At 44.8% G+C, this 27045-nt stretch overlaps 1 protein-coding gene across 1 annotated transcript in view; it reads right to left on the bottom strand.

Moving 5' to 3' along the window:
• The window catches only part of B4GALNT2 (beta-1,4-N-acetyl-galactosaminyltransferase 2), a 34585-nt gene extending 29957 nt beyond the window's left edge, over window positions 1–4628 (bottom strand). Inside the window, exon 1 of the mRNA XM_033181907.1 lies at window positions 4590–4628. Within this exon, the coding sequence (XP_033037798.1) occupies window positions 4590–4603 (14 nt within the window). The 5' untranslated portion in view covers window positions 4604–4628. The remainder of the gene's footprint in view (window positions 1–4589) is intronic.
• Between the last annotated feature and the right edge of the window lie 22417 nt (window positions 4629–27045).

Genomic DNA, 27045 nt, shown 5'->3' with positions numbered 1-27045 from the left:
TGATAATTTGTTTTACTATGTAATTGATAAAATTGTGATGTGTATTGATAATAGTTTAATGTGTAAGAATGTATGCTTGTAGTTCTCTGGGAGAAACAATTTGCCAAGTGTTCACCAGCTTATGAAACTCTAATGTGAGGCTGGGCACGGTGGCTCACGCCTGTAATCTCAGCACTTTGGGAGGCCAAAGTGGGCAGAGCACTTGAGGTCAGGAGTTCGAGACCAACCTGGCCAACGTGGTGAAACCCTGTCTCTACTACAAATACAAAAATTAGGTGTGGTGGCAGGCACCTGTAATCCCAGCTACTTGGGAGGCTGAGGCATAAGAATCGCTTGAACCCAGGAGGTGGAGGTTGCAGTGGACTGAGATCACGCCACTGCACTCCAGCCTGGGCAACAAGAGCGAAACCCTAGCTCAAAAATAAATAAATAAATAAATAAACAAACAAACCAATAAATAAATAAACTCTAATGTGAGAGCTTAAACATCTAAGTAAATAAAGACACCTTTTAAAAAATCAAATTACTGAATATACATAAAATATAAAATATGAGCCCTTAAAAACTTAAAACTTTATTGGATTGTATGCCTGAAATGACACACATCAAGCTCTTAATTGTGGTCTGCACTATTCAATGAACACGTTTCTATAGTCTCTCTTTTTTCTTTCTTTTTTTGTAACGATCAAGAATTAATTCTGTCACTGAACAAATAAAGAATTAAGCAAATTACCACTGTATTAGGGAAATACATATATGAATAGATTGAGATGCCTTCTTTTTATTCTTGACTAGAATAGCTCAATTTTGTAGAGATGTAACTTTGCCCTATATTAATTTATAAATTCAATATAATAACCACATGAATAAAAGCAAAACAAGATTATCTTTCTTTTTTTTTTTTTTTTTTTTCTTGAGATGGAGTCTCACTCTGTCGCCTAGGCTGGAGTGCAGTGGCGCAATCTCAGCTCACTGCAAGCTCCACCTCCCAGGTTCATGCCATTCTTCTGCCTCAGCCTCCCGAGTAGCTGGGACTACAGGCGCACACTGCCATCCCCGACTAATTTTTTTTTTTTTTTAAATAGAGACGGAGTTTCACCATGTTAGCCAGGATGGTCTCGATTTCCTGACCTCGTGATCCACCCACCTCGGCCTCCCAGAGTGCTGGGATTACAGGCGTGAGCCACCGCACCTGGCCAGGATTTTCTTTTTTTAGAGCCAGGATCTCACTGTGTTGCCCTGGCTGGTCCCAAACTCCTGGGCTCAAGTACTCCTCCTGCCTCAGCTTTCTGAGTAGCTGGGACTATAGGCACACACCACAGAAGCCAGCAGAACAGATTTTTTACTGGTCAAAATGACTCTAAAATTTATTAGAAGTAACATATGAGAATAGCAAGGAAGATATTAAAAATAAGAAGGATGGGCCAGGTGCGGCGGCTCACGCCTGTAATCCCAGCACTTTGGGAGGCCAAGGTAGGCAGATCACAAGATCAGGAGATCAAGACCGTCCTAGCTAACATGGTGAAACCCCATCTCTGCTAAAAATACAAAAAATCAGGAGGGCGTGGTGGCACGTGCCTGTAGTCCCAGCTACTCGGGAGGCTGAGGCAGGAGAATCACTTGAACCTGGGAGGCGGAGGTTGCAGTGAGCAGAAATCACTCCACTGCACTCCAGCCTGGGTGACAGAGTGAAATTCCATCTCAAAAAAAAAAAAAAAAAAAAAAAACAAGGATAGCTATATTACTACTAAAGAGTAAAGTTATTGTAAGGCCACAGTTATTAAAAGCATGGTATCAATTCAGGAATAAGCAAATAAGTGAATGGAACAAATCGAAGTCCAGAAATACTCTGTGTGTGTGTGTGAGCGCGCGTGTGTATGTGTGTAATTTGAGTTTGCACTATCTTTGTCACATATTTCTGTAACATCTTAACTTTCAAATTTTCTAAAATGGTACCCAGAAAAATAAATACATTTAAACTAATCAAGTTATAGAAACTGTCTTAACCCATTTTGTGCTGCCATGACAAAATATCACAGGTATACCACAGGGTAATTTATACAGAAACATTGATTTGGCTCATGGTCCTGAACACTAGGAAGTCCAAGGGCATGGTTACACAGTTATTCGTGGTTATTCATGGTTATTCAGCTAGATAGCAGAAATGCCTTTCAGTATTTTGTAACATTGTAGGATGAATATAGTTACAATAATATATAGTTTCAGGCTGGGCACTGTGGCTCATCTCTGTAATCCCAGCACTTTGGGAGGCCGAGGCAGGTGGATCATTTGAAGTCAGGAGTTCAGGACTAGCTTGGCCAACATGATGAGACGCTGTCTCTACTAAAAATACAAAAAAATTAGCTGGGTGTGGTGGCGTGCGCCTGTAATTTCGGCTACTCTGGAGGCTGAGGCAGGGGAATTGCTTGAACCAGGGAGGTGGAGGTTGCAGTGAGCTGAGATTGCACCACTGCACTCCAGCCTGGGCGACAGAGCTAGACTCTGTCTCAAAAAATTAAAATAAAATAAAATTAACTTACAAAAATTAGTTGGGCATGGTGGTGCGCATGTGCATGCCTGTAATCCCAGCTACTTGGGAGGCTGAGGTGGCAGAATCGCTTGAGCTGGGGAGGCAAAGGTTGCAGTGAGCCAAGATCGCATCACTGCACTCCAGCCTGGGCGATGGAGCGAGACTCCATCTCAAAATAATAATAATAATATAGTTTCAAATAGCTAAGAGGAAGATATTGAATGTTCCCAACACAAAGAAATGATAAACGTTTAGGAAGATGTATATGCTAATTATCCTGATCTGATCACTATGCTATGTGTTTATCACTATATGTATCAAAATATCACTATGTACCTCGTGAATATGTACGATTATTATTTGTCAGTTAAAAAGAAACTGCAGGCCGGGCATGGTGGCTCATGCCTGTAATCCCAGCACTTTGGGAGGCCGAGGCAGGTGCATCACGAGGTCAGGAGATCGACATCATACTGGCTAACACGGTGAAACCCCGTCTCTACTAAAAATACAAAAAATTAGCCGGGCATGGTGGCGGGCGCCTGTAGTCCCAGCTACTCAGGAGGCTGAGGCAGGAGAATGGTGTGAACCCGGGAGGTGGAGCTTGCAGTGAGCCGAGATGGCGTGACTGCACTCCAGTCTGGGAGACATAGGGAGACTCCCTCTCAAAAAAAAAAAGAAAAGAAAAGAAACTGCAGACCTTTTGTGCATGTTTCCACAAGTGGAGGAAAAGTCATATTTGCCAAGGGTTTGCCAGCTTTAAATGTATTGGCATCATTATCAGGTCTTACAGCTTCCTCCTTCTCAGTCACCCATTAAGGAATGTGGAGTGGGGGAAGTTGGGGAAGGGGAACGCAGGAATGAAAGCCTTAGCCAGGGACATGAATGGATGCAATCTGCCTTCCTTTCCCCCATTCCACCAATCCTCTGTTCAATCTATGCTGCTACTTTTTTTTTTTTTTTTTTTTTTTTTTTTGAGACAGAGTCTCGCTCTGTCGCCCAGGCTGGAGTGCAATGGAGCAATCTGGGCTCACTGCAACCTCTGCCTCCAGGGTTCAAGCCATTCTACTGCTTCCGCCTCCCAAGTAGCTGGAATTACAGCCACTTGCCACCACACCCGGCTAATTTTTATGTTTTTAGTAGAGACGGGTTTCACCATGTTGGCCAGGTTGGTCTTGAACTACTGACCCCAAGTGATCCGCCCACCTCGGCCTCCCAAGTGCTGGGATTACAGGTGTGAGCCACTGCACCCGGCCAAACGTGTTCTTTTTCATGCTTACAAGATGTCATGTCACAAACATGTTTTTGTATTTTTGTAAGATGACTTCTTTGTCAATGTTTAACAATTGTTTTAGAGTTTTGGAAAATACAAACAAAATAAACTTCGGGAATAAAAGAACACAAAATGTGTGCCTGATCCTTCTTCGTAGCTTATAAAAATTAATTTAGACTTTACCCCGTTAATTATTACATCACTCCGTAGAGGCTCTTTAGCACCTGGGGCCACACAACCGCTGCTCACTCTGCCCTGCGGTGGGCGCCTGGATCTGAAAACCGACTTTTCCCTGACTCAGCGCAGAGTGTGAAGGAGACCAAGTCGCCGGGCTCCCCGACTGTCCAGAGCCCCACGCAATCCCCGCGCCCCACGCAATCCCCGGCGGTTCCTCTCGTGGGCAGCAAAGGGGCCCCAGGCCGGGTCAGCGCCTCTGAGTTCCAAGCAAACAGCCCCGAACCCCGCAGTTCCGAGCCCATTCTCACACTCGGGCGTCCCCGAGACACATTCCCGACAGCAAGAGGCCACCTCCACGTGGAATTTTCCCACGGAAAACCAGCGTTCCCCGTTCCTGGGGGTGCAGAGTTCGTTTCGCAGGCGCCCTCACCTTGCGTCTGCAGCCACCTATGCGGGGAACCCGTTGGACTTAAGACTCCAACCGCCAGCTCCCTGGGCTCCGGCGTCTGTGGCCCCCGCATCTGCCGGCTCTGCAGACGCCAGAAAGGACCCGCAGCGATCCAGGCTCCCGAAGTTTCACCTCTTGCCCCGCTCTGCCCCGGGGACACTCACCTGCCCGAAGTCATCCCGAATCCCGCCGCCCTCGGACGGCCGGATGTCGCGGAGCCTAGCAGCCAGGCCTCCGACTGCCCTGCCCTGGCACCGACCCGGGCAAATTCTCGGCGAGCAGGGCAGGTGCAGGACGCTTGGGGCGGTCCCCGCCCTCGTCACCCACTCCCCGCCCACGCCCTAGGTCTTTCTGTGCGCCCAGCATGGCGCCGACACGTCCAGACGTCGTTGTCGTGGTTTGGGGACCACCAGACCCCGCGGCGCACAGACCCGCCAGTGGCCCGCGCCCAGGAGAACTCCAGAAGGCGACAAGGATGACCACCGCCCCTGCGTGGGACACTCGCTAGGTAAACAGTGTGCTCCGCGCTAAGCGCTTTTCATCTACGCGGGGTCATTTATTCATCACAACGGCCCTACGAGATAAGGACAGTTATCAGCTCACCTTTCAGAAGAGCAAGCCGAGGAAAAGTGGGGTAATCCGCTGGAAAGTGCAGACGCTAGGATTCGAACCGAGTCTGGGTGACCTGAAGCTTCCAGTCGTGCATTTTCTGTCCCTCGAACTCGGAGCTAAGTTATAAGACGCCACCGCTCGCCTTCAGACCCTCTGGACTCTACCGGTGGGTGGTCCGAGCTGAGAGTCCCTGAACTTCTGTGTGGAAAGGGGTGGGCGAGACGGGGCAGGGAGGCTCACGTGACCCGGGGTTGGTCGCGTCTCCACTCGCCCACCAGGAGCAGCGAGCTGCGTCCCCTGCGCTTCCCGCCCCGCGCCTGCGTCCTCTCCCGGCGCTACCGGAGCCGGTCCTCTCACTGCACGGTTAACCCCGAGCTCGCCCAGCGCCAGCGCGGCGATCCGGCTCCCCCCTTCTCTCCTAACCGCCCCCATCCCAGCGCCCCCATCTCTACCCTGGACGTTTCTCCTCCGCCACTGGTGATCGCGCTTCTCTCTCCCGCTTACAGAAAAACACAATCCCCGTGTCCACCCCTAGTCTATCACCGCGGTCCCTACCTTTCCTTCCTCGCTATGCTGTGTTCCCGTGCACTCCAACCTCGTGGCCTTGACCCGTCCGCAGCTCATGCTGGGGGTCGCTAAATTCGGCCTTGGTCCCACCTCCATCCTCCACGTCACCCCACACTCCACAAGTACTGTCCTGGCAAAAGACCCCAGGGACTGGAAAGCTGGGGTGTGGGTGAATCCCTCTAACGAGCAAGGACCCGTGGGGCCACATAACGCCTGTGTGCATGGAAGAGTCTGTTGAACTTCAGATGAAATTAGATTTGCAGGACCTTTTTCTTTTTTTTTTTTGAGACAGAGTCTCGCTCTGTCCACCAGGCTGGAGTGCAGTGGTGCAAGCTCCGCCTCCTGGGTTCACGCCATTCTCCTGTCTCAGCCTCCCCAGTAGCTGGGACTACAGGTGCCCACCACCGCACCCGGCTAATTTTTTTTTTTGTATTTTTATTAGAGACGGGGTTTCACCGTGGTCTCGATCTCCTGACCTTGTGATCCGCCCGCCTCGGCCTCCCAAAGTGCTGGGATTACAGGCGTGAGCCACCGTGCCCGGCTGCAGGACCTTTTTCATAAGCCAGGCTCAGGGTTTCCCATGGCTCCTCTCACGCATGATTATATTGTATTCTAATGGCCCAGCTGTCACAAATACAAGAATTTATTTTTTAAACTGTCACCTAGGCTGGAGTGCAATGGTGTAATCGTAGCTCATAGCCTTGACCTCCAGCGCTCAAGTGATTCTCCCACCTCAGTCACCCAAGTAGCTAGGACTACAGGCACCCACTACCACACCTGGCTAATTAAAAAATAATAATAATTTGTAGACAGGAAGTCTTACTCTGTTGCCCAGGCTGGCCTTGAACTCCTGAGCTCAAGCAATCATCCTGCCTCGGCCTCCCAAAGTGCTAGGATTACAGGTGTGAGCCACCACGACCGGCAAGAATCTTTAAATATGGCATGAAAGTGCATGCAAAATAGGGCTGGGTGCGGTGTCTCATATGTGTAATCCCAGCACTTTGGGAAACTGAGGCAAGTGACTCACTTAAGGCCAGGAGTTTGAGACTAGCCTGGTCAACAGAGTGAAACCCCATCTCTACTAAAAATACAAAAATTAGCCTGGGGTGATGGCACACACCTGTAATCTCAGCTACTTGGGAGGCTGAGGCACAAGAATCACTTGAACCCAGGTGGCAGAGGTTGCAGTGAGCTGGGGTCGCGGCACTGCACTCCAGTCTGGGTAACAGAAAGTGACTCCATCTGGAAAAAAAAAAAAAAAAAATGACCAGTGCTTTTCTTTTTGACAGAGTCTGGGAAAGTGAGTCTTGGAAAAGAGTAGAAGGAAATGCCAATGTGATCTACAACTTTGATGCAGGTGAGTTCCAAGTTCAGGTCTGAGCTCCTTGGCAGCCAGCAGAGAAAGGGAGGCTCTCAGAAAGGAGTTTTAATGTAGCAAATGCAGGTAACTATTTTCTAGCTCCAGGCTGGAAAAGAGATCCTCTTTGACAAGACCAATCAGAAAAGTGTTGTACTGACCACGTGCATTTGGGGGAGGGGGCGGGGGAAGACATTTGTATAACACCTCCTTGCTTACGAAAAGCTTCCACATGCATTCCCCTCCTTCATTCAGGTCTTGTAATAACACTGTCAGGCACTTCTCAGATGTGAAGACTGAGCCTATGAGATCTTTCATGACTCATTCAAGCTTATGTGGCCAGCAATGGGGCTAGGATTTTCACCCAGGAGTTCTGTCTCTAAAGCCAGTGCTGGCTCCCTTGAACCCTCTGTATCACCAACTGTTCTGTGAAAGGGTTGTATACGCAAAGAGACCCCCAAATGCTGAAGGAGCTGAGAAACCAAAGGAGGAGGCACACAAATCCAGTTTGTTGGTATTGGGTGATTTATTAAGGGAACTTGGAAGTGTGGTCCTGGGCACCACAAGGCAGATAGATCTCTACACTACAACCCCTCAAACCACAGCTTATATCTTGGGCAAAAAGCATATGTACCCTAGAAGGAATATATAGGTGACTACAGGCATCACAGCCTATGGTTTCTGCAACAATAAGAAGGAAACTTACAATGAATAAGTGTTTATACATAAAGAGTAATACATCAACTAGACTTTTTTTTTTTTTTGAAGATGGAGTCTCACTCTGTTGCCCAAGCTGGAGTGCAGTGGCATGATCTTGGCTCACTGGTGCCGGGCGCGGTGGCTCAAGCCTGTAATCCCAGCACTTTGGGAGGCCGAGACGGGCGGATCATGAGGTCAGGAGATCGAGACTATCCTGGCTAATACGGTGAAACCCCGTCTCTACTAAAAAATACAAAAAACTAGCCGGGCGACAGGGCGGGCACCTGTAGTCCCAGCTACTTGGGAGGCTGAGACAGGAGAATGGCATGAACCCGGGAGGCGGAGCTTGCAGTGAGCTGAGATCCGGCCACTGCACTCCAGCCTGGGCGGCAGAGCAAGACTCCGTCTGAAAAAAAAAGAAAAAAAGAAAAAAAAAAAAAAAAGATCTTGGCTCACTGCAACCTCTGCCTCCCAGGTTCAAGCAATTCTCCTGCCGCTGCCTCCCAAGTGGCTGGGACTACAGGCACGCACCATCAAAACTGGCTAATTTTGTATTTTTAGTAGAGACAAGGGTTTCACCATGTTGGTCAGGCTGGTCTTGAACTCCTGACCTCAGGTGATCCACCCACCTCAGCCTCCCAAAGTGCTGGGATTACAGGCATGAGCCACTGTGCCTGGCCCAACTAGACATTTTAGAGGCACTCCTGGGACTGGGGGTTAACCAGGCAGATTTGCATTTAAAATAAAGTGGCTCTTGTTCCCACACCAGCTCTATTTAAGTAGGAAAACTCTTTTCCATCAGTTCTGTAGTTTGGAAGCAGGGAAGAGGATAGTTCAGGCATAACTCTTCCTTCACAATCGTGTTGTGATTGGTGACTGTGGTTCCAAGGTGAACCCTCTATGGTTGCTGATCCTCTCTCCCTGCTCTAGGGATGACTGCAGGGAGGGAGAGTGGATTAAAGAAGAATGTATTTACTCTTTTCAGCTTGATCAGGGTTTCTCCATAGCAGAGCTAGCTGTGGTCCCTGACTACCTAGACCACAGCCAAGCAGCTGCCCTGCTGCTTCCCTGAGTGACAGAGCAGGAGCATCACCATCTTGGACAAGCACTGCCAATTTAAAGTTCACCTTGACCAAAAAAAAACGCCTGAATCCAAAGGACATCAGCCTAATGGCTAAAGTTAGCATGACCATAAACCACAAATGACATCTCCAACCAGAAACATTCCAACCATAAGATAAATCCCTCCCCAACCAGAGACATGCCAGCCCTGAGACAACCTCTCCTCCGACCAGAGACATTCCAACCCCACAGTAAACTTCCCACACACACAGAAACATTCCAAGCTTGTGATAAGCTCTCTCATCCTAAAACCAATAAATACTCCTACTTGGTAAGACAGGATGCTCCTGACCAAAATCTGCCAGAAGCCCCTCTCAGGTTTATTATCCAAAAGAAACCTGACTTTGACTGTTGAACCACTTTTTGTGTTTCTTCCCTCTTTAACTCTTACATTTGGTGCTGAAAGCCAGGACAGGTGTTGGGGATAGAAGCTCTCTTGCAACCTAGAAGGCAGTGGACAGCAGCTGCTCATCCCTCTGGATCCTGAGAGTCTCTGTCCACCCACCCCATCTTGTCTCTCACTTTATTTTTTGAGCAATTTGCGTGATGAGGACAACTAACCTGAAGGAGACTGTGCAGCTAGGGCTGGGGCTACTTTCCAGTGAGCCCTGAAAACCCTCAGGTCTCAGGAATCCACCTCTGACTGCCCACAATGGGTATCAGGTATTTCGCTTTCTCCCCTTTCTCCCCTCTTCCTCCCTCCTCCTCCTCCTCTTTCTCTTTCTCTCTCTCTCTCTCTCTCTCTCTCTCTCTCTCTCTCTCTCTCTCTCTCTCTCTGTCTTTCTCTCCTCCCCACCCCACCTCTTGTGGCTCCAGTCCAAGAGGCCCTTTGCCAGTTCCACCTGGAACATCCAACATCAGACACTAATCCAGCTAACTGGTAAGATCTGCCTTCCCCTTTCTTTCTCGTGGTACTCGGGAAAGTCAGGTCTGCCATCCTGGTCCTCAGAGGACCAGTGGGACTAAGCTAGAAGAAATCTTGGGGATGCCCAGTTTCTTCTCATTTTGACCATCCTCTTTATAAAGAGGATTCCAGGTCTCTGTCTTTTGACTGGGAATGCCTAGAACTAAACCAGACACCCTCGGCTTCCTCTTACCAGTCCACATGGGTGCCAAACATTCCCACATTCCCACATCCTCTCCACTGGGCTGTCTCCTTCACAAACTCACCAAACTTGGCTAACAGGAAATATAAAGCCAAAGTGTTTGGATTTTTACTGTAACACAGCCTGGCCCCAGTAAAAATCAAATAATGGCAAATTAAATTTTCAAGCCGAAGGCCCAAAAATGGCACCTTTGACTTTCAAATTCTCAGGGACCTTGACAACTTTATAACCAGGAATGGCAAATGCCAAGAGGTTCTCTATATTCAGGCTTTCTTCTACCTTAGATCCCGACCCTCCCTGTGTCAAGCTTACACCCTTCATGAAATCCTTCTTCTTAATGAAAACCTTCCCCAGGTCTCTCCTTCCTCTGAAACTCCTTCCTTCAAAACCCCTTCCTCTGAAACCCCTTTTGACCCTGCAGATGAACCCCCTCTGCCTTCTCATCCCCCTGCATCTGCTCGTCACCCGTCTGAACCCTCTGACCCGGCAGCCCCTCTGCCCCCAAGCCTTCAGCCCCAAACCCCACTTCCCCTCCTTCTCCACCTGTTACCCGTTCAAAAACTGCTCCATCCAATCAAACCATCTCTGCCATTCTCCCTCTCTGGCCAGTGGCTGGGGTTGAAGGCATTGCTTGCATTCATGCCCTTTCTCCATGTCTGATTTGTTGCAAATCAAAGAGTACCTAGGATCTTTCTATGAAAAATCTCTCTCATTACCACAGGGAATTCCTGCACATAACCCAATCCTTTAACTTGGCCTAATATTTACATAATTCTAACCTTCACCCTCACCCCTGATTTAAAAAAAAGAGTGCTCAGCTTAATTAAAATGGATATCCAAGCTATGAGTATATTCAAAAGGCCTTTATGTTTTGTCTCTTCATAAATCTTATTTTCCTAGGAAAGGTTTTCTCCCAGTCAACTGAATTACTTTTCTCCACTCTGTCTTGCCATTCTTGGTGCATGTATGAAAGACCCTAAAATGACTTCTGGTGGCCTGGGACTCCTTGGCAAAACAAAAAGGCGCCACAAATCCCGTTTTGGGAAAAATCTCTGTTTTCCTTATGCAACCCCTAGAATTAGAGGTGATTAAGTACTTCCCAAAATCTGTCTTTGTCTTCCAGCTATGCTTGTTTATTAGGTCCTGGAAATTGTTTTCCTAGCCCTATTTTTAAAGGGCCTCACCCGAAGGCCATTAATCCAACAGGGAAATTTTTCTTTAAATCTTATAATTACTGGATCTTTTTCTGGTTGTCTGTGTGGCTATATATGTGTTATGTGTGCAGTGTCTATTTTAAAAGTTCTACTTAATTGGCCTAAGAAAGATAAGCACTTAAATCAAACATTTTTAAGGACAAAGTAAAAGTTGTAGGACCGGCCGGGCGCGGTGGCTCAAGCCTGTAATCCCAGCACTTTGGGAGGCCGAGACGGGTGGATCACGAGGTCCAGAGATCGAGACCATCCTGGCTAACACGGTGAAACCCCGTCTCTACTAAAAAAAAATACAAAAAACTAGCCGGGCGACGTGGCGGGCGCCTGTAGTCCCAGCTACTCGGGAGGCTGAGGCAGGAGAACGGCGTAAACCCGGGAGTCGGGGCTTATAGTGAGCTGAGATCCGGCCACTGCACTCCAGCCTGGGCAACAGAGCAAGACTCCATCTCAAAAAAAAAAAAAAAAAGTCGTAGGACCTTCAGTTTGCATGACTTTAATCTTTAAAACCTACTGGTACAGTAAGATTAGAAATGTCTTGGCTGGGCGCGGTGGCTCACGCCTGTAATTCTAGTACTTTGGGAGGCCGAGGCGGGTGGATCAAGAGGTCAGGAGATGGAGACCATCCTGGCTAACATGATGAAACCCCATCTCCACCAAACATATATAAAAAAAAAATTAGCCAGGCGTGGTGGCGGGCACCTGTAGTTCCAGCTACTCGGGAGGCTGAGGCAGGAGAATGGCGTGAACCCGGGAGGCGGAGGTTACAGTGAGCCGAGATTGCGCCACTGCACTCCAGCCTGGGCGACAGAGTGAGACTCCGCCTCAAAATAAATAAATAAATAAATAAATAGAAATGTCTTAAGAGTTGCCAGCATACATTTTTGTTTGCATTTATTTATCAAGCAATTTCATACCTATCTCTGCCAAATACTATAAGGTGTTAAATTTTGGCATAGAGGCTATAAAACTGTAACTCAGCCCAAACAGAATAATCTTTGCTTGTGTAATTTTTTAATAAAGGAAACATTAATATTGGTTTAATAAAGATAGCTCCATCTTCAACTGTTTAGTGAAATACCCTAACTTCTAATCTTGAAATTAAAGAAAAGATAATTTACATAAAAAAGAATCTTATATGGTAAATTCTTGTCCTAAAGTAAATTAACTGATTGTTTAAAGAAAGGAATGTTTACAAGTCAGAAAGTTGAGGCAAGTCAGAAATTGTCTGTGTATGTCGTAAAAAGTTTTATAAAAGGAAATTTATGTAAGAAAGGTACAATTTAGGGTGGGCGCAGTGGTTCATGCCTGTAATCCCAGCACTTTGGGAGGCCGAGGCATTTCAGGAGTTCAAGACCCACCTTACCAATATGGTGAAACCCTGCCTGTACTAAAAATACAAAAATTAATTTAGCTGGGCGTAGTGGCATGTGCCTGTAGTCCCAGCTACTCAGGAGGTTGAGACAGGAGAATTGCTTGAACCCAGGAGGTGGAGACTGCAGTGAGCCAAGATTGTGCCAATGTACTCCAGCCTGGGGAGACAGAGCAAGACTGCGTCTCAAAAAAAAAAAAAAAAAAGGAAAAGGAAAAGAAATGTACAATTTAAAAGTGATTAGGCCTCCTGAATGCTTTATAAAATGCCACTATAACTCTTAGCTGTACAACTGGCCTTCATTGATTCACTGAAGCTAGGTAAGACCTAGGACACATGGAGTTAAATGCTTAGTTAAGTCAGACTTTATCTGCACTTCTGTCTAGTCCTAGGCTCTACACCTAGTACATAATTAAAATCCCAAGCTTGGCCGGGAACACTGGCTCATGCCTGTAATCCCAGCACTTTGGGAGGCCAAGTCGGGAGGATCACCTGAGGTCAGGAGCTCGAGATCAGCCTGGCCAAGATGGTGAAACCCTGTCTCTACTAAAAATACAAAAATTAGCCGGGTATGGTGGCACTCGCCTGTAATCCCAGCTACTCGGGAGGCTGAGGCAGGAGAATCGCTTGAATCCAGGAGGTGGAGGTTGCAGTGAGTCGAGATTGCATCATTGCACTCCAGCCTGGGTGACAAGAGTGAAACTCCATCTCAAAAATAAATAAATAAAAATAAAATGAAATCCCAAACTCACCAACAAAAGTAAAGGTTGCTAAAAGTTAACAGTGTGACACGTATTTAAGACTACTGAAAAAAGTTTACATATACTTTTGGTAACCAGATTATAAGGAGGCATGAAAATGTAATGCGGATTTTTACCTAGATTTAAAGGTTAAAGAACTGTTTTAAGTTGAATAAAATAAAAAAGAAGGTTTAAGCAATTTTTGAAAGGTAATTGTAAAGGAAATTCTGTGTAAACATATTAGCTAAAGTTGAAGGGGTATGATCCAGTTTTTCTGTAAATTGAGCGTTAAAATAAAAGCACAACAGGTTTCTCTTAAAGCACTAACTTGATTTTTAGCAAAAATTATAAAGGGTTAAAAAGGGTCTATAAAAATCTTTACCTTATGGTCAAACATTAAAATTGAGTAAATTTGTCTACAAGGTTTTGTTAAAAATTGAGCTTAACATTAATAGCACACTAATATAATGGTAAAATTTGGTATAAAATCATACAGAAAGCATTGTCAAATATAAAATGGTGTTTGGCTTTCTTTGGGCTATATTTGTGTAAATATGTTATTGGTATGTGTTCCAAAGTTATGGGAGACTCCTCTAATTCTGATATATCTTAGTGTATGTTATCAGTAATAATTATAATTGTTATGTTAAAATTATTGTGTGCCACAAAGGTAACAGATATCCTTGTCAATTGTGACTTTATCTATAGCTACTCTAAAACTTTTTGTCATCCATAAGCAATTGTTGCATTGTTTTGGTCCTCTTTAGAAGATAGTCTTATAATCAGCTATAAAGCTCTAACAGGTGCTCTTGAATGGAGGTTTTGGATAACTTTGGAGACTATGACATCAGAATAGAAGAAAAACATTCAGGACTCTTGAAGAGCTAATATGTCCATTAATATCAAGCAGGACAGAAATTAACTGCATTAACTGAACTAATAGGAGACTGAAGTGATCTCTTTGACGTTTTGCTTAAAATAGTGATAATCCTTTGTTTTGCTTTTCAAAGTCAAAGAAACTCTTCTTTTGAGCTATTGACAGCTTTTAACAATTTAGTATACTCCCATGAACAAAATTTGGAGCATACTTGTTTCTCTCTACCTGACTTTCTCCAGAATTTGGAAACCAAGTATTCTTAAGTTGTGCCAATATAGTTATTTGCATAAGTGCAACAAGAATCTGTTTTCTGGCCGGGCGCGGTGGCTCAAGCCTGTAATCCCAGCACTTTGGGAGGCCGAGACGGGCGGATCACGAGGTCAGGAGATCGAGACCATCCTGGCTAACACGGTGAAACCCCGTCTCTACTAAAAATACAAAAACTAGCCGGGCGACGTGGAGGGCGCCTGTAGTCCCAGCTACTGGGGAGGCTGAGGCAGGAGAATGGCGTAAACCCGGGAGGCGGAGCTTGCAGTGAGCTGAGATCCGGCCACTGCACTCCAGCCTGGGCAACAGAGCGAGACTCCGCATCAAAAAAAAAAAAAAAAAAAAAAGAATCTGTTTTCTTTTGTAACAGGACACAATTGGAAAAACTGGTTATTTTACCAAGGCTTTGACTGGAATGGTGTGCTTTACTTTAAGGAATCAAACCTGACTTATGAAGCCAAGGAAGCCATTGGGAAACTGGCCTCATGTTTTGTGTACACAGTCCCTGTACAGGGTTTCTGATCTGCGGTAAGTAAAGAATGTCACTTTCTGATAGGCCAGGAACCCCAAGTTATTTTGGAATCTCAAGGGGAAACTCATAGGTATTTAATAGTACAATTCCATGGCTGGGCTCAGCTTTAAAAAGTCTTATCTGAGATTCCTTCTGTGGAAAAAAGTTCCATCAATGCCAATTTAAAAGGCCTATGTAACAAATAATTATTCTTGCTGCACTGTATGTAAATAATTAAGCCAATATAATAAAACAAGCCATGCCTACCATGATTTGTCTTTTAATAAAAACGGGAAATTGAAGAAAGGAAATTATGTTTCAAAAACTATAGCACATCTATTATTAAATTCTAGTGTTGCAAAATGTTTTTCAATTTTTATTATTTTCTACAGTTTAAATTAAATTTGAACTTTCCTGGCTACAAGTTTCCAAAATAAGCTGTGCTTTCTTAACGTCCTATGAACTGAAAACTAGCTGTTTCAGCAGGCGCTGCCTCTAAGCCTCTGATCATCACACGAGGAAATCTCTTCACTGCTGGCGCTGACAACTGATAACTGAGGGTGCCCAGAATCTTCGTCCTCACGTCTAGTAAGTACGTCTAGTAAGACAGTATCTGTTACAGGAATCAACTCCTGGGTACATCACACTCAAGTCAAAGCCTGGAAAGCTGAGGAAGCAACCCCTGACAGCCCAAAGGAACATCCTACATATCAATGTAAAGAAATAGGAAATCTTAAGCTGAAAATCATAAAAAATAAGTAACTAAGTGAGAACTACTCATCTTACTCAGTCTCACTCCTACTTCACCAAATACTTTTTGTCGTTCCTACCTCTCCTTCTCAGCCAAATATTAAAACCTTTTAATGGAAATTATTGACTATGCCACCCTGTGGGAACTGCTTTACTCACTCTACTATTTGCAGTAGGGTTATATACTGTAGCAGCCTCAGGGTGGAATATCAGACAGAGAATTTCAGTTACTGTAGCATTTTGCTTAATTATTATCCTCATAGCAGGAAAAATGTTTACTAACAGAAAATAACACACAGGCCTTTCCAAACATGTGCCTCTGCCTCTCATTAGGTAAGGAATGTTGTTTCTATCTCAGCCAATTGGGCCTAGTAAGAGACGCTGCTGAAAAATTTAAAGAAAGGGCTGAAAAGGTAAGAGAATACCAAAACACCCAAACAGATTATTGGTTTGGAAACAAAATCATAGCATGAGTCATCCCATTTCTGGGCCTTCTCTTCTAATAACATGCCTAGGACTAATGTTCTTACCCTGCCTAATTAACATTTTTTCAAATATTTTTAAATGAAAGGATCATTGCCATTTCACAGACAACTACCCAGAAACAAATACAGAGTGTTACTCCTACAGTCAATCTGAGACCAGAAAACTCTCTGCCCCCAATCAGAAGGAAGTAGCCAGAAAGAACATGCCACCCCTCGTCCTTTTTATAACTATAGGGTCAGGATTGACAGAGCAGGAGTATCACCATCTTGGACAAGCACTGCCATTTTAAAGTTCACCTTGATCAAAAACCACCTAAATCCAAAGGGCATCAGCCTAATGTCTAAGGTCAGCACGACCATAAACCACAAATGACATCTCTGACCAGAAACACTCCAACCATAAGATAAATCCCTCCCCAACCAGAGACATGCCAGCCCAAGACTGCCTCCTCTCCGACCAGAGACATTCCAACCTGCAATGAATTTCTTCCACACATAGAAACATTCCAAGCCTGTGATAAGCTCTCTCACCCTAAAGTCAATACTCTTAGTCTGTAAGAGAGAGCACTCATGACCGAAATTGGCCAGAAGCCCCTCTCAGGTTTATTCTCCAAAATAAACCTGTCTTTGACTGTTGAGCTGATTTTCATGTTTCTTTCCTCTTTCTTTAACTCTTACACTGAGGACTAAAGAAGAGATGGCTGTCCAAGTTCACCTGGAGCCCTGATGGCTGTCCAGCCTGTGCACATCACACTACAGGCCCTGTCTGGGATCAGTCTGAGGGTAGCTTCCCCCAGTGGTGACCCCAGGCTTTTTCACTGTGGTGGATCCATTTTACTACCATTACAGGACTTCCACTTCTCCCTGGCTGTGGACCCATTTCCAGCGATCAGCTTTGACAAATTGGCAAATTCTTAAGTCACCTGAATCTCCCTTATATTTGGTCTTTCCAGCTACTCACAGTGCCCAGTATACCCACCTCTGGCACTGGTCTTGCTGGGCCAAAGGACAAACTCTTTTTACCTTTCACCATCAAGCCCCTGTCTACTCATCCGTTATGGGAGAAGCTTCAAGTGGTCCACATGGGACCAGATTGAGCCAACAGATTCTAGTGCCATAACTGAGTTTTCTGAAAGTTGTTCCTGGAAGGCTGATTAAGCTAGCTTTGCATCTTGGCCCAGTTAAAACAGCAATTCCTACCAAGAGAAGTGCTCAGGGAAGAAGAAAGTAGAACAATTTGGGCCACCCCAACAAGGTGGTGATTGCCAGTTAGCAATTGCTTGACTCCAGAGGAATGGGACCATGTCTTATTCCTTGTTCTGCTCCCAGAGCCTTGCATAGGCCTGGCTCAGAGTAGGCACCATTCACTGACTGAATGAACTATTCCCATGAGTGCTGGGAGTGTTTTCCCACCCAAATCATCAGTAACCCTTCCTCTTCTTCAAATTCAGCCTTTGCTGATGCTCAATAAATGTATGTTGAAAGGAAAAAGATGAGGGGTCAGCTCTTCAGAGGACTGAAGAAGTGGGAACAAAACATCCAGGCTTGTCATAATCTCAAGGAAAAAGCAAGTGGTGTCACTTGCTCAAGGATGAGGATTAAGCAATAGGTGTGTGGGGTTGGGTCCTCAATTGTGGGGAAGGTTCTAAACAGATTGCGCTAGGGTATCAGTGAGGCGTGAAGCTTATTCAAGTTCTCACCTGCTATTCCCTCTCTTCAAAACACTCCTCCAGGCTGGGCACAGTGGCTCACACCTGTAATCCCAGCACTTTGGGAGGCTGAGGCAGATGAATCACTTGAGGCCAGGAGTTTGAGACCAGCTTGGCCGACATGGAGAAACCCTGTCTCTACTAAAAATACAAAAAAATTAGCCAAGCATGGTGGTGCATGCCTATAGTCCCAGCTACTCGGGAGACTGAGGCAGGAGAGTCTCTTGAACTCAGGAGGCAGAGATTGCAGTGAGCTGAGATCACACCTCTGCACTCCAGCCTGGGCAATAGGGCAAGACTCTGTTTCACACACACAAGAAAGAAAAAGACTCCTGCACTCACCTGTGCTTCTTTTCTCTGACTTTTACCCTTCTGTCTCTGGTTCAATGTTAGTTCCTCAAGGAGACCTTTCCTAGCCACAGACTAGGTCCAAGTCCTCTTTCGTGCCCTGACAGCCAGCATCCAGTACCTTCCAGTCACAACACTGATCAGAGTTTGTAATTGCATATTACTCTGTGTGTGTTTGTTTGCTGTCTATTTCCCCTGTTCCCTGAAAGGCAATGCCATTCCTGTTTTGCTCTCCATTGTATCCCCAGCATAGGGGCTGGCTCAGAGTTGATATTCAAAAACCATCTGATGGAGAAAGGAATGAATGAATTTTATTCTATCATTTGATGCTCAGAACAACTTCGGGTCTTCAGTGTTGTATTTGTTTCCCTTTCACATGAGGAAAGTGAAAATCAGAACTGTAGAGGGACACAGAGGGGACTGGAATCAGTTCTACTGGATATAGAGCCCACATCTGTCCTGCTGCCTGGTTGAAGCGGAGGGTCCAGGTTAGTGAGAATGGGAGAGATGCAGGGGAGATAGGAAGACAGTCAGGAAGGGCCAGGGCCAAGTCCGGCACAGTGAGGAAGGTACAGAAGTCCAGGATGCTGCCCAGCTGACTTCAGCCTGACCCTGGGAGTCAAGAAGGATGGATGAATGGTTGTATATCATTGACATGGAGCAGGGCAAAGGGGGTGCAGACTCGAGGGGCTGTGGATTTCTTCTCAATTATCTTCTGAATTATCTTGATGTCTTCAAGAGGCCGTGCAATCCTAGTTAAAAGATGAATTCCAGAGGCTGGCTTTGCTCCTGCTCCCAACCCACTGTGTGACCTTAAACAAGTGATTAAACATCTCTGTGCCTCAGCATCTTCAGTTGCAAAATATGGATGATAACAGCACCTACCTCATGAGGTTGTTTTAAGAATTAAATGAGTTAATAAATGTAAAGTCCTTAAAACAGTGCTTGGGAAGTAACATTTGCCATAGTGTTAGCAATTATTATTTAAAGGGCATCTTTTGTGAATTGAACAGTCTCCTATGGTTACTATGGTTTAAATTAATATTAAGTGTAGGCAGGCCATGGTGGCTCATGCCTGTAATCTCAGCACTTTTGGAGGCCAAGGTAGGTGGATCATTTGAGGTCAGGAGGTTGAGATCAGCTTGGCCAACATTATGAGACCCTGTCTCTACTAAAAATACAAAAATTAGCCAGGCATAGTGGCACATACCTGTAATCGCAGCTACTCGGGAGGCTGAGGTAGTAGAATCACTTGAACCCAGGAGGCGGAGGTTGCAGTGAGCTGAGATCACACCACTACACTCCAGCCCGGGTGACAGAGCAAGACTCCATTTCAAATAAATAAATAAATAAATAAATGTAGTGAAGTCACAAGTACAAGCTCCATATTCAACAAGCAGACCTTTTAATTTGTGATGGGATGAATTATTAGTTTGAATTCCTCGCTTCCTTATAAAAGAGTTGAACATCACACCTTGCCATAGCCAATAGACAATGCCCCTCAACCTTGGGTTTGACCAAAATATTTCCTGTAGCCAAAGGGATGTTAGCAGATGAGGACTCAAGCAGAGGCTGAAATATGTTTGTATGGATCAGCTTTCTCTCCTGAGTTCCAGTGATCCACCGTTAGAAGAACATGCCCCAGGGACCTATTACCTGTTCAGCCCTTGGCCCCAGGAGAAAACCCAGTTATCGGATCCAAACTGAACCCAGGGCCAGGCGGAGCCAAGCCCAGCTGGCCAGCAGCTGGCCAGCAGAGTAACCCAGCTGAGCCAGCCTAGATCAACTGAACTATAGTTGATATTCATACCCACAAGCATGAGAATAAAACTTATTGTAAGCATGGTTGGGGTGGTTTGTTACACAGCATTATTATTGCAAAAGTCAACTAAGACATATTTCTATCAATAAGTCTAATAAATTTTAAAAATAAATCAGCCTTGGCAACATGGTAAATCCTATCTCTACAAAAAATACAAAAATTAGCTGGGCATGGTGGCACACATCTCTGGTCCCAGCTACTTGAGAGGCTGAAGTGGGAGGATCAGTTGAGCCCAGGAGGTCAAGACTGCAGTGAGCCATGATCATACCACTGCACTTCATTCTGGGCAACAGTGCAAAACCCTGTTTCAAAATAATAATAAGAATAAGAAGTTTCAAGGGACCTTTGATGAATATTTAAACTTCCTTAAACAATCATATGCATCAGTCAATGCCAGTTTCATGAGAGAAAACATGGCGCACTCAAAAGGGGGTAACTGCGGAGTTTTAACAAGGGCCTATTTACAGAGATGTGCGTAGGGTTAAGGAAACCAACAAGGGATGGGGAAGCACTCAGGGACTAGCAAGAGCAGGAAGCTGTTACTGCCTTAGGCTTGAGGGAACAAGGGATGGCAACAGTGATAGCTGAACCCAGAAATAGCTGCAGCCTTAGGTGAAGGAACCAGAGCTATTGTTCAACCTCAGCCTGGCCAGGTGGGAGCTGAAGGAGAATAAATACTCTGCTCTCTTTCTTCTCCTACTTTCTCATCTCTTGCTGGTTCCTGCCATTGACTGAACCCAGCTGGAAACAAGAGGAGAAGGGCGCATGAGTCACACAGACAATGGAAGTCCTCCTGGATCACAGAGCAGGGTGGAGTAAGGAGGAGGACAGAGCTGGGGGAACAGAGACTAAATAGCACACAGTCACCTCTCACAGCTGAAACAGTCAGCACAGGATAATAGCTACTAAGAAATCTTAGTGGCCTAACATACAATAAAAGTTTATTTCTTGCTTATGTAAAGACCATTGTTCGTGGTTCCTGAATGCTCCTGGTTGGGTCGCTCTGTTGGGTGGCTTTCCATCAAAGAGTGATTCAGGGGCCGGGCGTGGTGGCTCATGCCTGTAATCCAGCACTTTGGGAGGCCAAGGCAGGCAGATCACTTGGGGTCAGGAGTTCAAAACCAGCCTGGCCAACATGGTGAAACCCTGTCTCTACTAAAAATACAAAAGTTAGCCAGGAGTGGTGGCAGGCACCTGTAACCCCAGCTACTCTGGAGGCTGAGGCAAGAGAATGGCTTGAACCCAGGAGGTGGAGGTTGCAGTGAGCCGAGATTATGCTATTGCACTGCAGCCTGGGAAACAGAGAGAGACTGTCTCAGGAAAAAAAAAAAAAAAAAAAAAGATTCAGGCTCTTTCCATCTGGTAAAGTCTTCATCCTTGATGTGTGGCCTCTAAAGTCAACACATAATGGAAAGAAGCTCATGGGAAAAGCAAGCCAGATACCAAACCTGATGGCCCAGAGGGGACACACTTAACTTCTACTCTCTCCCACTGACTATACCTGGTCACTTGGTCCACTTAACCACAAGAGGTTGAGAATGGAGTTCCATGTCAAGCAGCCAGTTCCTATCAACAACAAGCTACAGTGGACTTCCTCTGTGGAAAGGGAGCCCAGTTTATCTGGTGGTCAGATAGCCTTCTTTTCCATGACAATCTTAGTTAGCTAAATTCCCTAAACATTTTAACTTGCATTGTTAAAGATAACATAGCTATTTTCTTTTTTAAGCATTTCACTTGTTTAATCAGATAAGCAAAACTTCTCTAAGCATCTAATCAGAAAAACCTAATAAACTGATAACATGTAGTAAATCTCAATTATCTTAAAACAGTCCATCACTGTTTATAAACTTCATATATTCTCATACATTTCTCTTAAAAATCATGTGTTTAGAAACAATCACTTAACTGCTTATTAATACATGTCATTCCTGTAGATAACAGGAAAGTACTAATACAATGGATTTATTTTGTCATCTCTATTTTTAAACTCTGAACTGTCCATAAACTTATTTACTAAGAGGACAATTTCACTCTACCCAGCAATAACTAAGATTACCATCTCAGTAGGCTGAGTTGTTGTTTATTACATGGACAGTTTTGACTGGGATGCAAAACTTGATTCTCCCTGACAGATGTGCTGAGCGTTTTTTACACAAACGCTCAGACAGCTGGAATTGCAAATCTATATCCAGTAATAGGGGAGTTTTCATGGGACCTATCCATTTGAATCCATGCTACACCATCATCTAACTCTTTCATTAAATTTGAGTATACTGAAGCTGATAACTTCACATCATGTTAAGCAGGCTTCCAAACTAATTAATGACTAACTAATCTGCATGATGTAATCTGTAGCAAATGATTGTAACTTCTGTATTGTACCCTCCAATGAAAAGAGGACAACTCAGGTATAAGGAGGAGTTACCCCCTCCCTTCTTTTAAACTTTTCTTTAAAAATCTACCTTGTGACAAATTCCAGAGCACCTCCAACTTTGTTGATATGTTTTCCACGCCACTAGACTCTACCCTTTCTGAACTTCCTTGCTCTGAACTCTCAATTCTCTTTCTCCTCTCTTGCTTTTGGATCCTCCTGAGAAGCCCCCTGTCCATTCCAGACAAAACCTACTAACTGAGGCACACCTGCTCTTGTTTATACTCCCTGAGATAAAACAGAACATAAAAATTGGATCATAGCCAGGCACAGTGGTTCATGCCTGTAATTCCAATATTTTGGGAGGCCAAGGCAGGTGGATTGCTTGAGCCCAGGAGTTCAAGACCAGCCTGGACAACATGGCAAAACCCCATCTCTTCAAAAAATACAAAAATTAGACAGGCATATTGGCACGTGCCTGTGGTCCCAGCTACTAGGGGGACTTCTGATTTCAGAAGAGAGGGATACCGAATGGATTAAAAAGGCTAATTGGCAAAATCCTCTGGAAAACTTTAATAGAGCAAATGAGGGTACACAATAGAATAGAAGCTTGCACTTTAGCCAGAGAACTTTTAGATGCCATCCCAAAAGTCTTTCCAAAACACATAGATTGGGTAAAATTTGGCAATGCTGTCAAAGTCCTAACATAACTGATTTAGATCATTTTTAAGGATTCAAAAAGACATTTAGGCCAGGCACGGTGGCTCAAGCCTGTAATCCCAGCACTTTGGGAGGCCGAGACGGGCGGATCACGAGGTCAGGAGATCGAGACCATCCTGGAGAACACGGTGAAACCCTGTCTCTACTAAAAAAATACAAAAAACTAGCCAGGCAAGGTGGCGGGCGCCTGTAGTCCCAGCTACTTGGGAGGCTGAGGCAGGAGAATGGCATAAACCCGGGAGGCGGAGCTTGCAGTGAGCCGAGATCACACCACTGCACTCCAGCCTGAGCAACAGAGCGAGACTCTGTCTCAAAAAAAAAAAAAAAAAAAAAGACATTTAAACAATACTCTGGTGTGTCTGATAACAGTGTTAATAATAGAAAAAAATGAATCTATGTTAAGCTCAGCTTTTTTTTACTGGCCTTGACTAAGAGTTTGTTACCCTCGTTTAGTGACATCAGATAAATTGGATAACCACTCAGACATGTGATCTAGTTAATATTGTGGGCTTCTCCACAAAAAAGAAAAGTCTACATCTGCTAGGATTACAAGCTTTCAAGTAGCAACAGTTGGCCAATCCACAACAGGGATTTCAAAAACAGCAATTTCAGCTCTCACCAGATCAGAGAAACATACGTTTTTATTGTAAGAATCCTGATCACAGGCCGGGCGCGGTGGCTCAAGCCTGTAATCTCAGCACTTTGGGAGGCCGAGATGGGTGGATCAGGAGGTCAGGAGATTGAGACCATCCTGGCTAACATGATGAAACCCCGTCTCTACTAAAAAATACAAAAAAAAAAAAAAAAACTAGCTGGAAAAAAAAAGAAAAAAAAGAAAAAAAAAAAAAAAACTAGCCGGGCGAGGTGGCGGGTGCCTGTAGTCCCAGCTACTCGGGAGGCTGAGGCAAGAGAATGGCATAAACCCGGGAGGCAGAGCTTGCAGTGAGCTGAGATCCGGCCACTGTACTCCAGCCTGGGCGACAGACCGAGACTCCGTCATGACAGAACCATCAGAGTAGGACTGCTCCGAGGAAATTCCAGGGTCCTTTCCTTTCCTTCTAATGCCCCTGGTGAAATGAATTTAACTATTAATGGTGAAAAGACCAAGGTTTTAACTGATACTGGAGCAACTTTATCTGTTTTAAATTCCACCTCCATAAAGGGCCTCTTCCTTGGAGTGCAGAAACCTTAAACATGGTGGAAATTTCTAATTGACCCATGACTGGGCACAAAACCTTACTGTTGCCTTTCCAATTAGATACCTTAGTCCATTATCATGAATTTTTTTTTTTTTTTTTTTTTTGAGACGGAGTCTCGCTCTGTCGCCCAGTCTGGAGTGCAGTGGCGCAATCTCGGCTCACTGCAAGCTCCGCCTCCCGGGTTTACGCCATTCTCCTGCCTCAGCCTCCCGAGTAGCTGGGACTACAGGCGCCCGCCATCTCGCCCGGCTAGTTTTTTGTATTTTTTAGTAGAGACTGGGTTTCACCGTGTTAGCCAGGATGGTCTCGATCTCCTGACCTCGTGATCCACCCGTCTCGGCCTCCCAAAGTGCTGGGATTACAGGCTTGAGCCACCACGCCCGGCCTCATTATCATGAATTTTTGCTTGTATCTTCAGCCCCAACTCACCTTCTTGGGAGAGATTTCCTAGAATTACACAATGCACATATTTCTTTTTTTCCAAAGGCGATAATGTATTTGAACCTGTCAGTAGAACCAACTGAAGCAGAACCAACTAACGTGTCACTTAAATTTTTCTTCCCCTGCTTGTTCTATTTAAATTTCTTCAGCAACCTCTGGCGCCTCAGAAAAGTCTTCTGAGTCCATGAAACAATTGCTTGATAACTTGCTAGCCCATTGTGGTCTCAGTCTTTCACTGATATTGGGGAAATTCTTTCAGCTACTACCATTAAAATGGAAGTAAACCCTTAAAAATCAAATATCAAGTAGTATCCTTTGTGACCAGAGGCATTCTAAATAATTAAAGCCATAATTGAAGAGTATATCAAGAAGGGATTTATCCTTCTGTGTACCAGTCTGTGCAGCACCCTTATTCTACCTGTTCAAAAGCCTAATGGTGAAGGATGAGGATTTGTACAGGACTTAATGGCTATCAGTAACACTGTAGTGCCACAGCACCCTGTGGCTCCCAATCCGCACACTTTGTTAGCTAACATTCCCGAGAATAGCACTATTTTTATAGTGGTACACTTACGTAGTGTTGTTATTAGAATTATTGTGGATCCTAATAGCCAGTATCTGTTTGCCTTACTCAGAATAATTGACAGCATACTTGGACTGTTATACATCAAGGGTATACTGAAAGCCCTATTTATTTTTCACTGATCCTGAAAGTTTATCTAAATGATGTCTCACTTGAAATGTTTCTACTTTACTTTAGTACATAGATGATTTACTTCTTTGTTCACCTAACTTGTTTGCCTTTCAGCAGGATAGCCTGCATCTTTCTAAAGATGTTTTATTTTTAATTATTATGGATACATAATAGTTGTACATATTTATGGGGTACATGTGAGGTTTTGATATAAGCATACAATGTGCAATGATCAAATCAGGGTAATTAGAGTTATCCACTACCTCAAACATTTAAAATATACAATAAATTATTGTTAACAATAGTCTCCCAACTGGGCACGGTGGCTCACGCCTGTAATCCCAGCACTTTGAGAGGCCAAGGCGGGTGGATCACAAGGTCAGGAGTTCAAGACCAGCTGGGCCAACATAGTGAAACCCCGTATTTACTAAAAAATACAAAAATTAGCCAGGCATGGTGGCACATGCTCGTAGTCCCAGCTACTCAGGAGGCTGAGGCAGAAGAATCGCTTGAACCCAGGAGGTGGAGGTTGCTGTGAGCCAAGATCATGCCAGTGTACTCCAGCTTGGGCAACAGAGTGAGACTCTGTCTCAAAAAAAAAAAAAAAAAAATAGTATCCCTAATGTGCTACCAAATACTAGATCTTATTTCTTCTATCTAACTGTATTTTTTTTTTACTCATTAACCATCCCCTTTTAATCCCCCTCCCCACTACCCTCCCCAGCTTCTGGTAACCAGTTTATCAAAAGAACATCCACACTCCCATGTTTACTGCAGCACCATTTACAATAGCCAAGATATGGAATCAACCTAGGTGTCCATCAGTAGATGAATGGATAAAGAAAATGTGGCACATACATGCAATGGAATATTATTCAGCCATAAAATAGATTGAAATCCTATCATTTGCAACAATGCAGATGGAATTGGAGGACATTACATTAAGTAGCTTATTTAAGCCAGGCACAGAAAGACAAATGCCACATATGCTCACTCATATGGGGGTGCCTGCATCTTCTAAGGCAACTCACAGGCAAATGTCACAAATTCTCTAAAGAAAAATTCCAGTTGGCCGGGCACGGTGGCTCAAGCCTGTAATCCCAGCACTTTGGGAGGCCGAGGCGGGCAGATCACGAGGTCAGGAGATCGAGACCATCCTGGCTAATATGGTGAAACCCCGTCTCTACTAAAAAATACAAAAAAAAAAAAAACTAGCCGGGCGAGGTGGCGGGCACCTGTAGTCCCAGCTACTCGGAGGCTGAGGCAGGAGAATGGCGTGAACCCGGGAGGCGGAGCTTGCAGTGAGCTGAGATCCGGCCACTGCACTCCAGCCTGGGCGACAGAGCGAGACTCCGTCTCAAAAAAAAAAAAAAAAAAAAAGAAAAATTCCAGTTATGCCAAGAACAAGTTAAATGTTTTGGTCATTTAATATCTAAGGAGGGGTTTTCCATCAACTCTGATAGAGTTAAAGGCATAATTGTCTTTCTAAAACCAAACACCAAGAAATAGTTATGAAGCTTCCTCTGATTGGCAGGATATTGTCAAAACTGTAATCCTAATTTTTCTCTAATGACCCGACCTCTTTGTGAATTACTAACAATTGACCAGCCAGAGCTATTAATATTTGTGCACTAGACACATAG

The sequence above is a fragment of the Trachypithecus francoisi genome, unplaced genomic scaffold, assembly GCF_009764315.1.
Source record: "Trachypithecus francoisi isolate TF-2019V2 unplaced genomic scaffold, Tfra_2.0 Lachesis_group20, whole genome shotgun sequence".
Classification (NCBI taxonomy): Eukaryota; Metazoa; Chordata; class Mammalia; order Primates; family Cercopithecidae; genus Trachypithecus; species Trachypithecus francoisi.
This window is presented reverse-complemented; position numbering and strand designations above follow the sequence as displayed.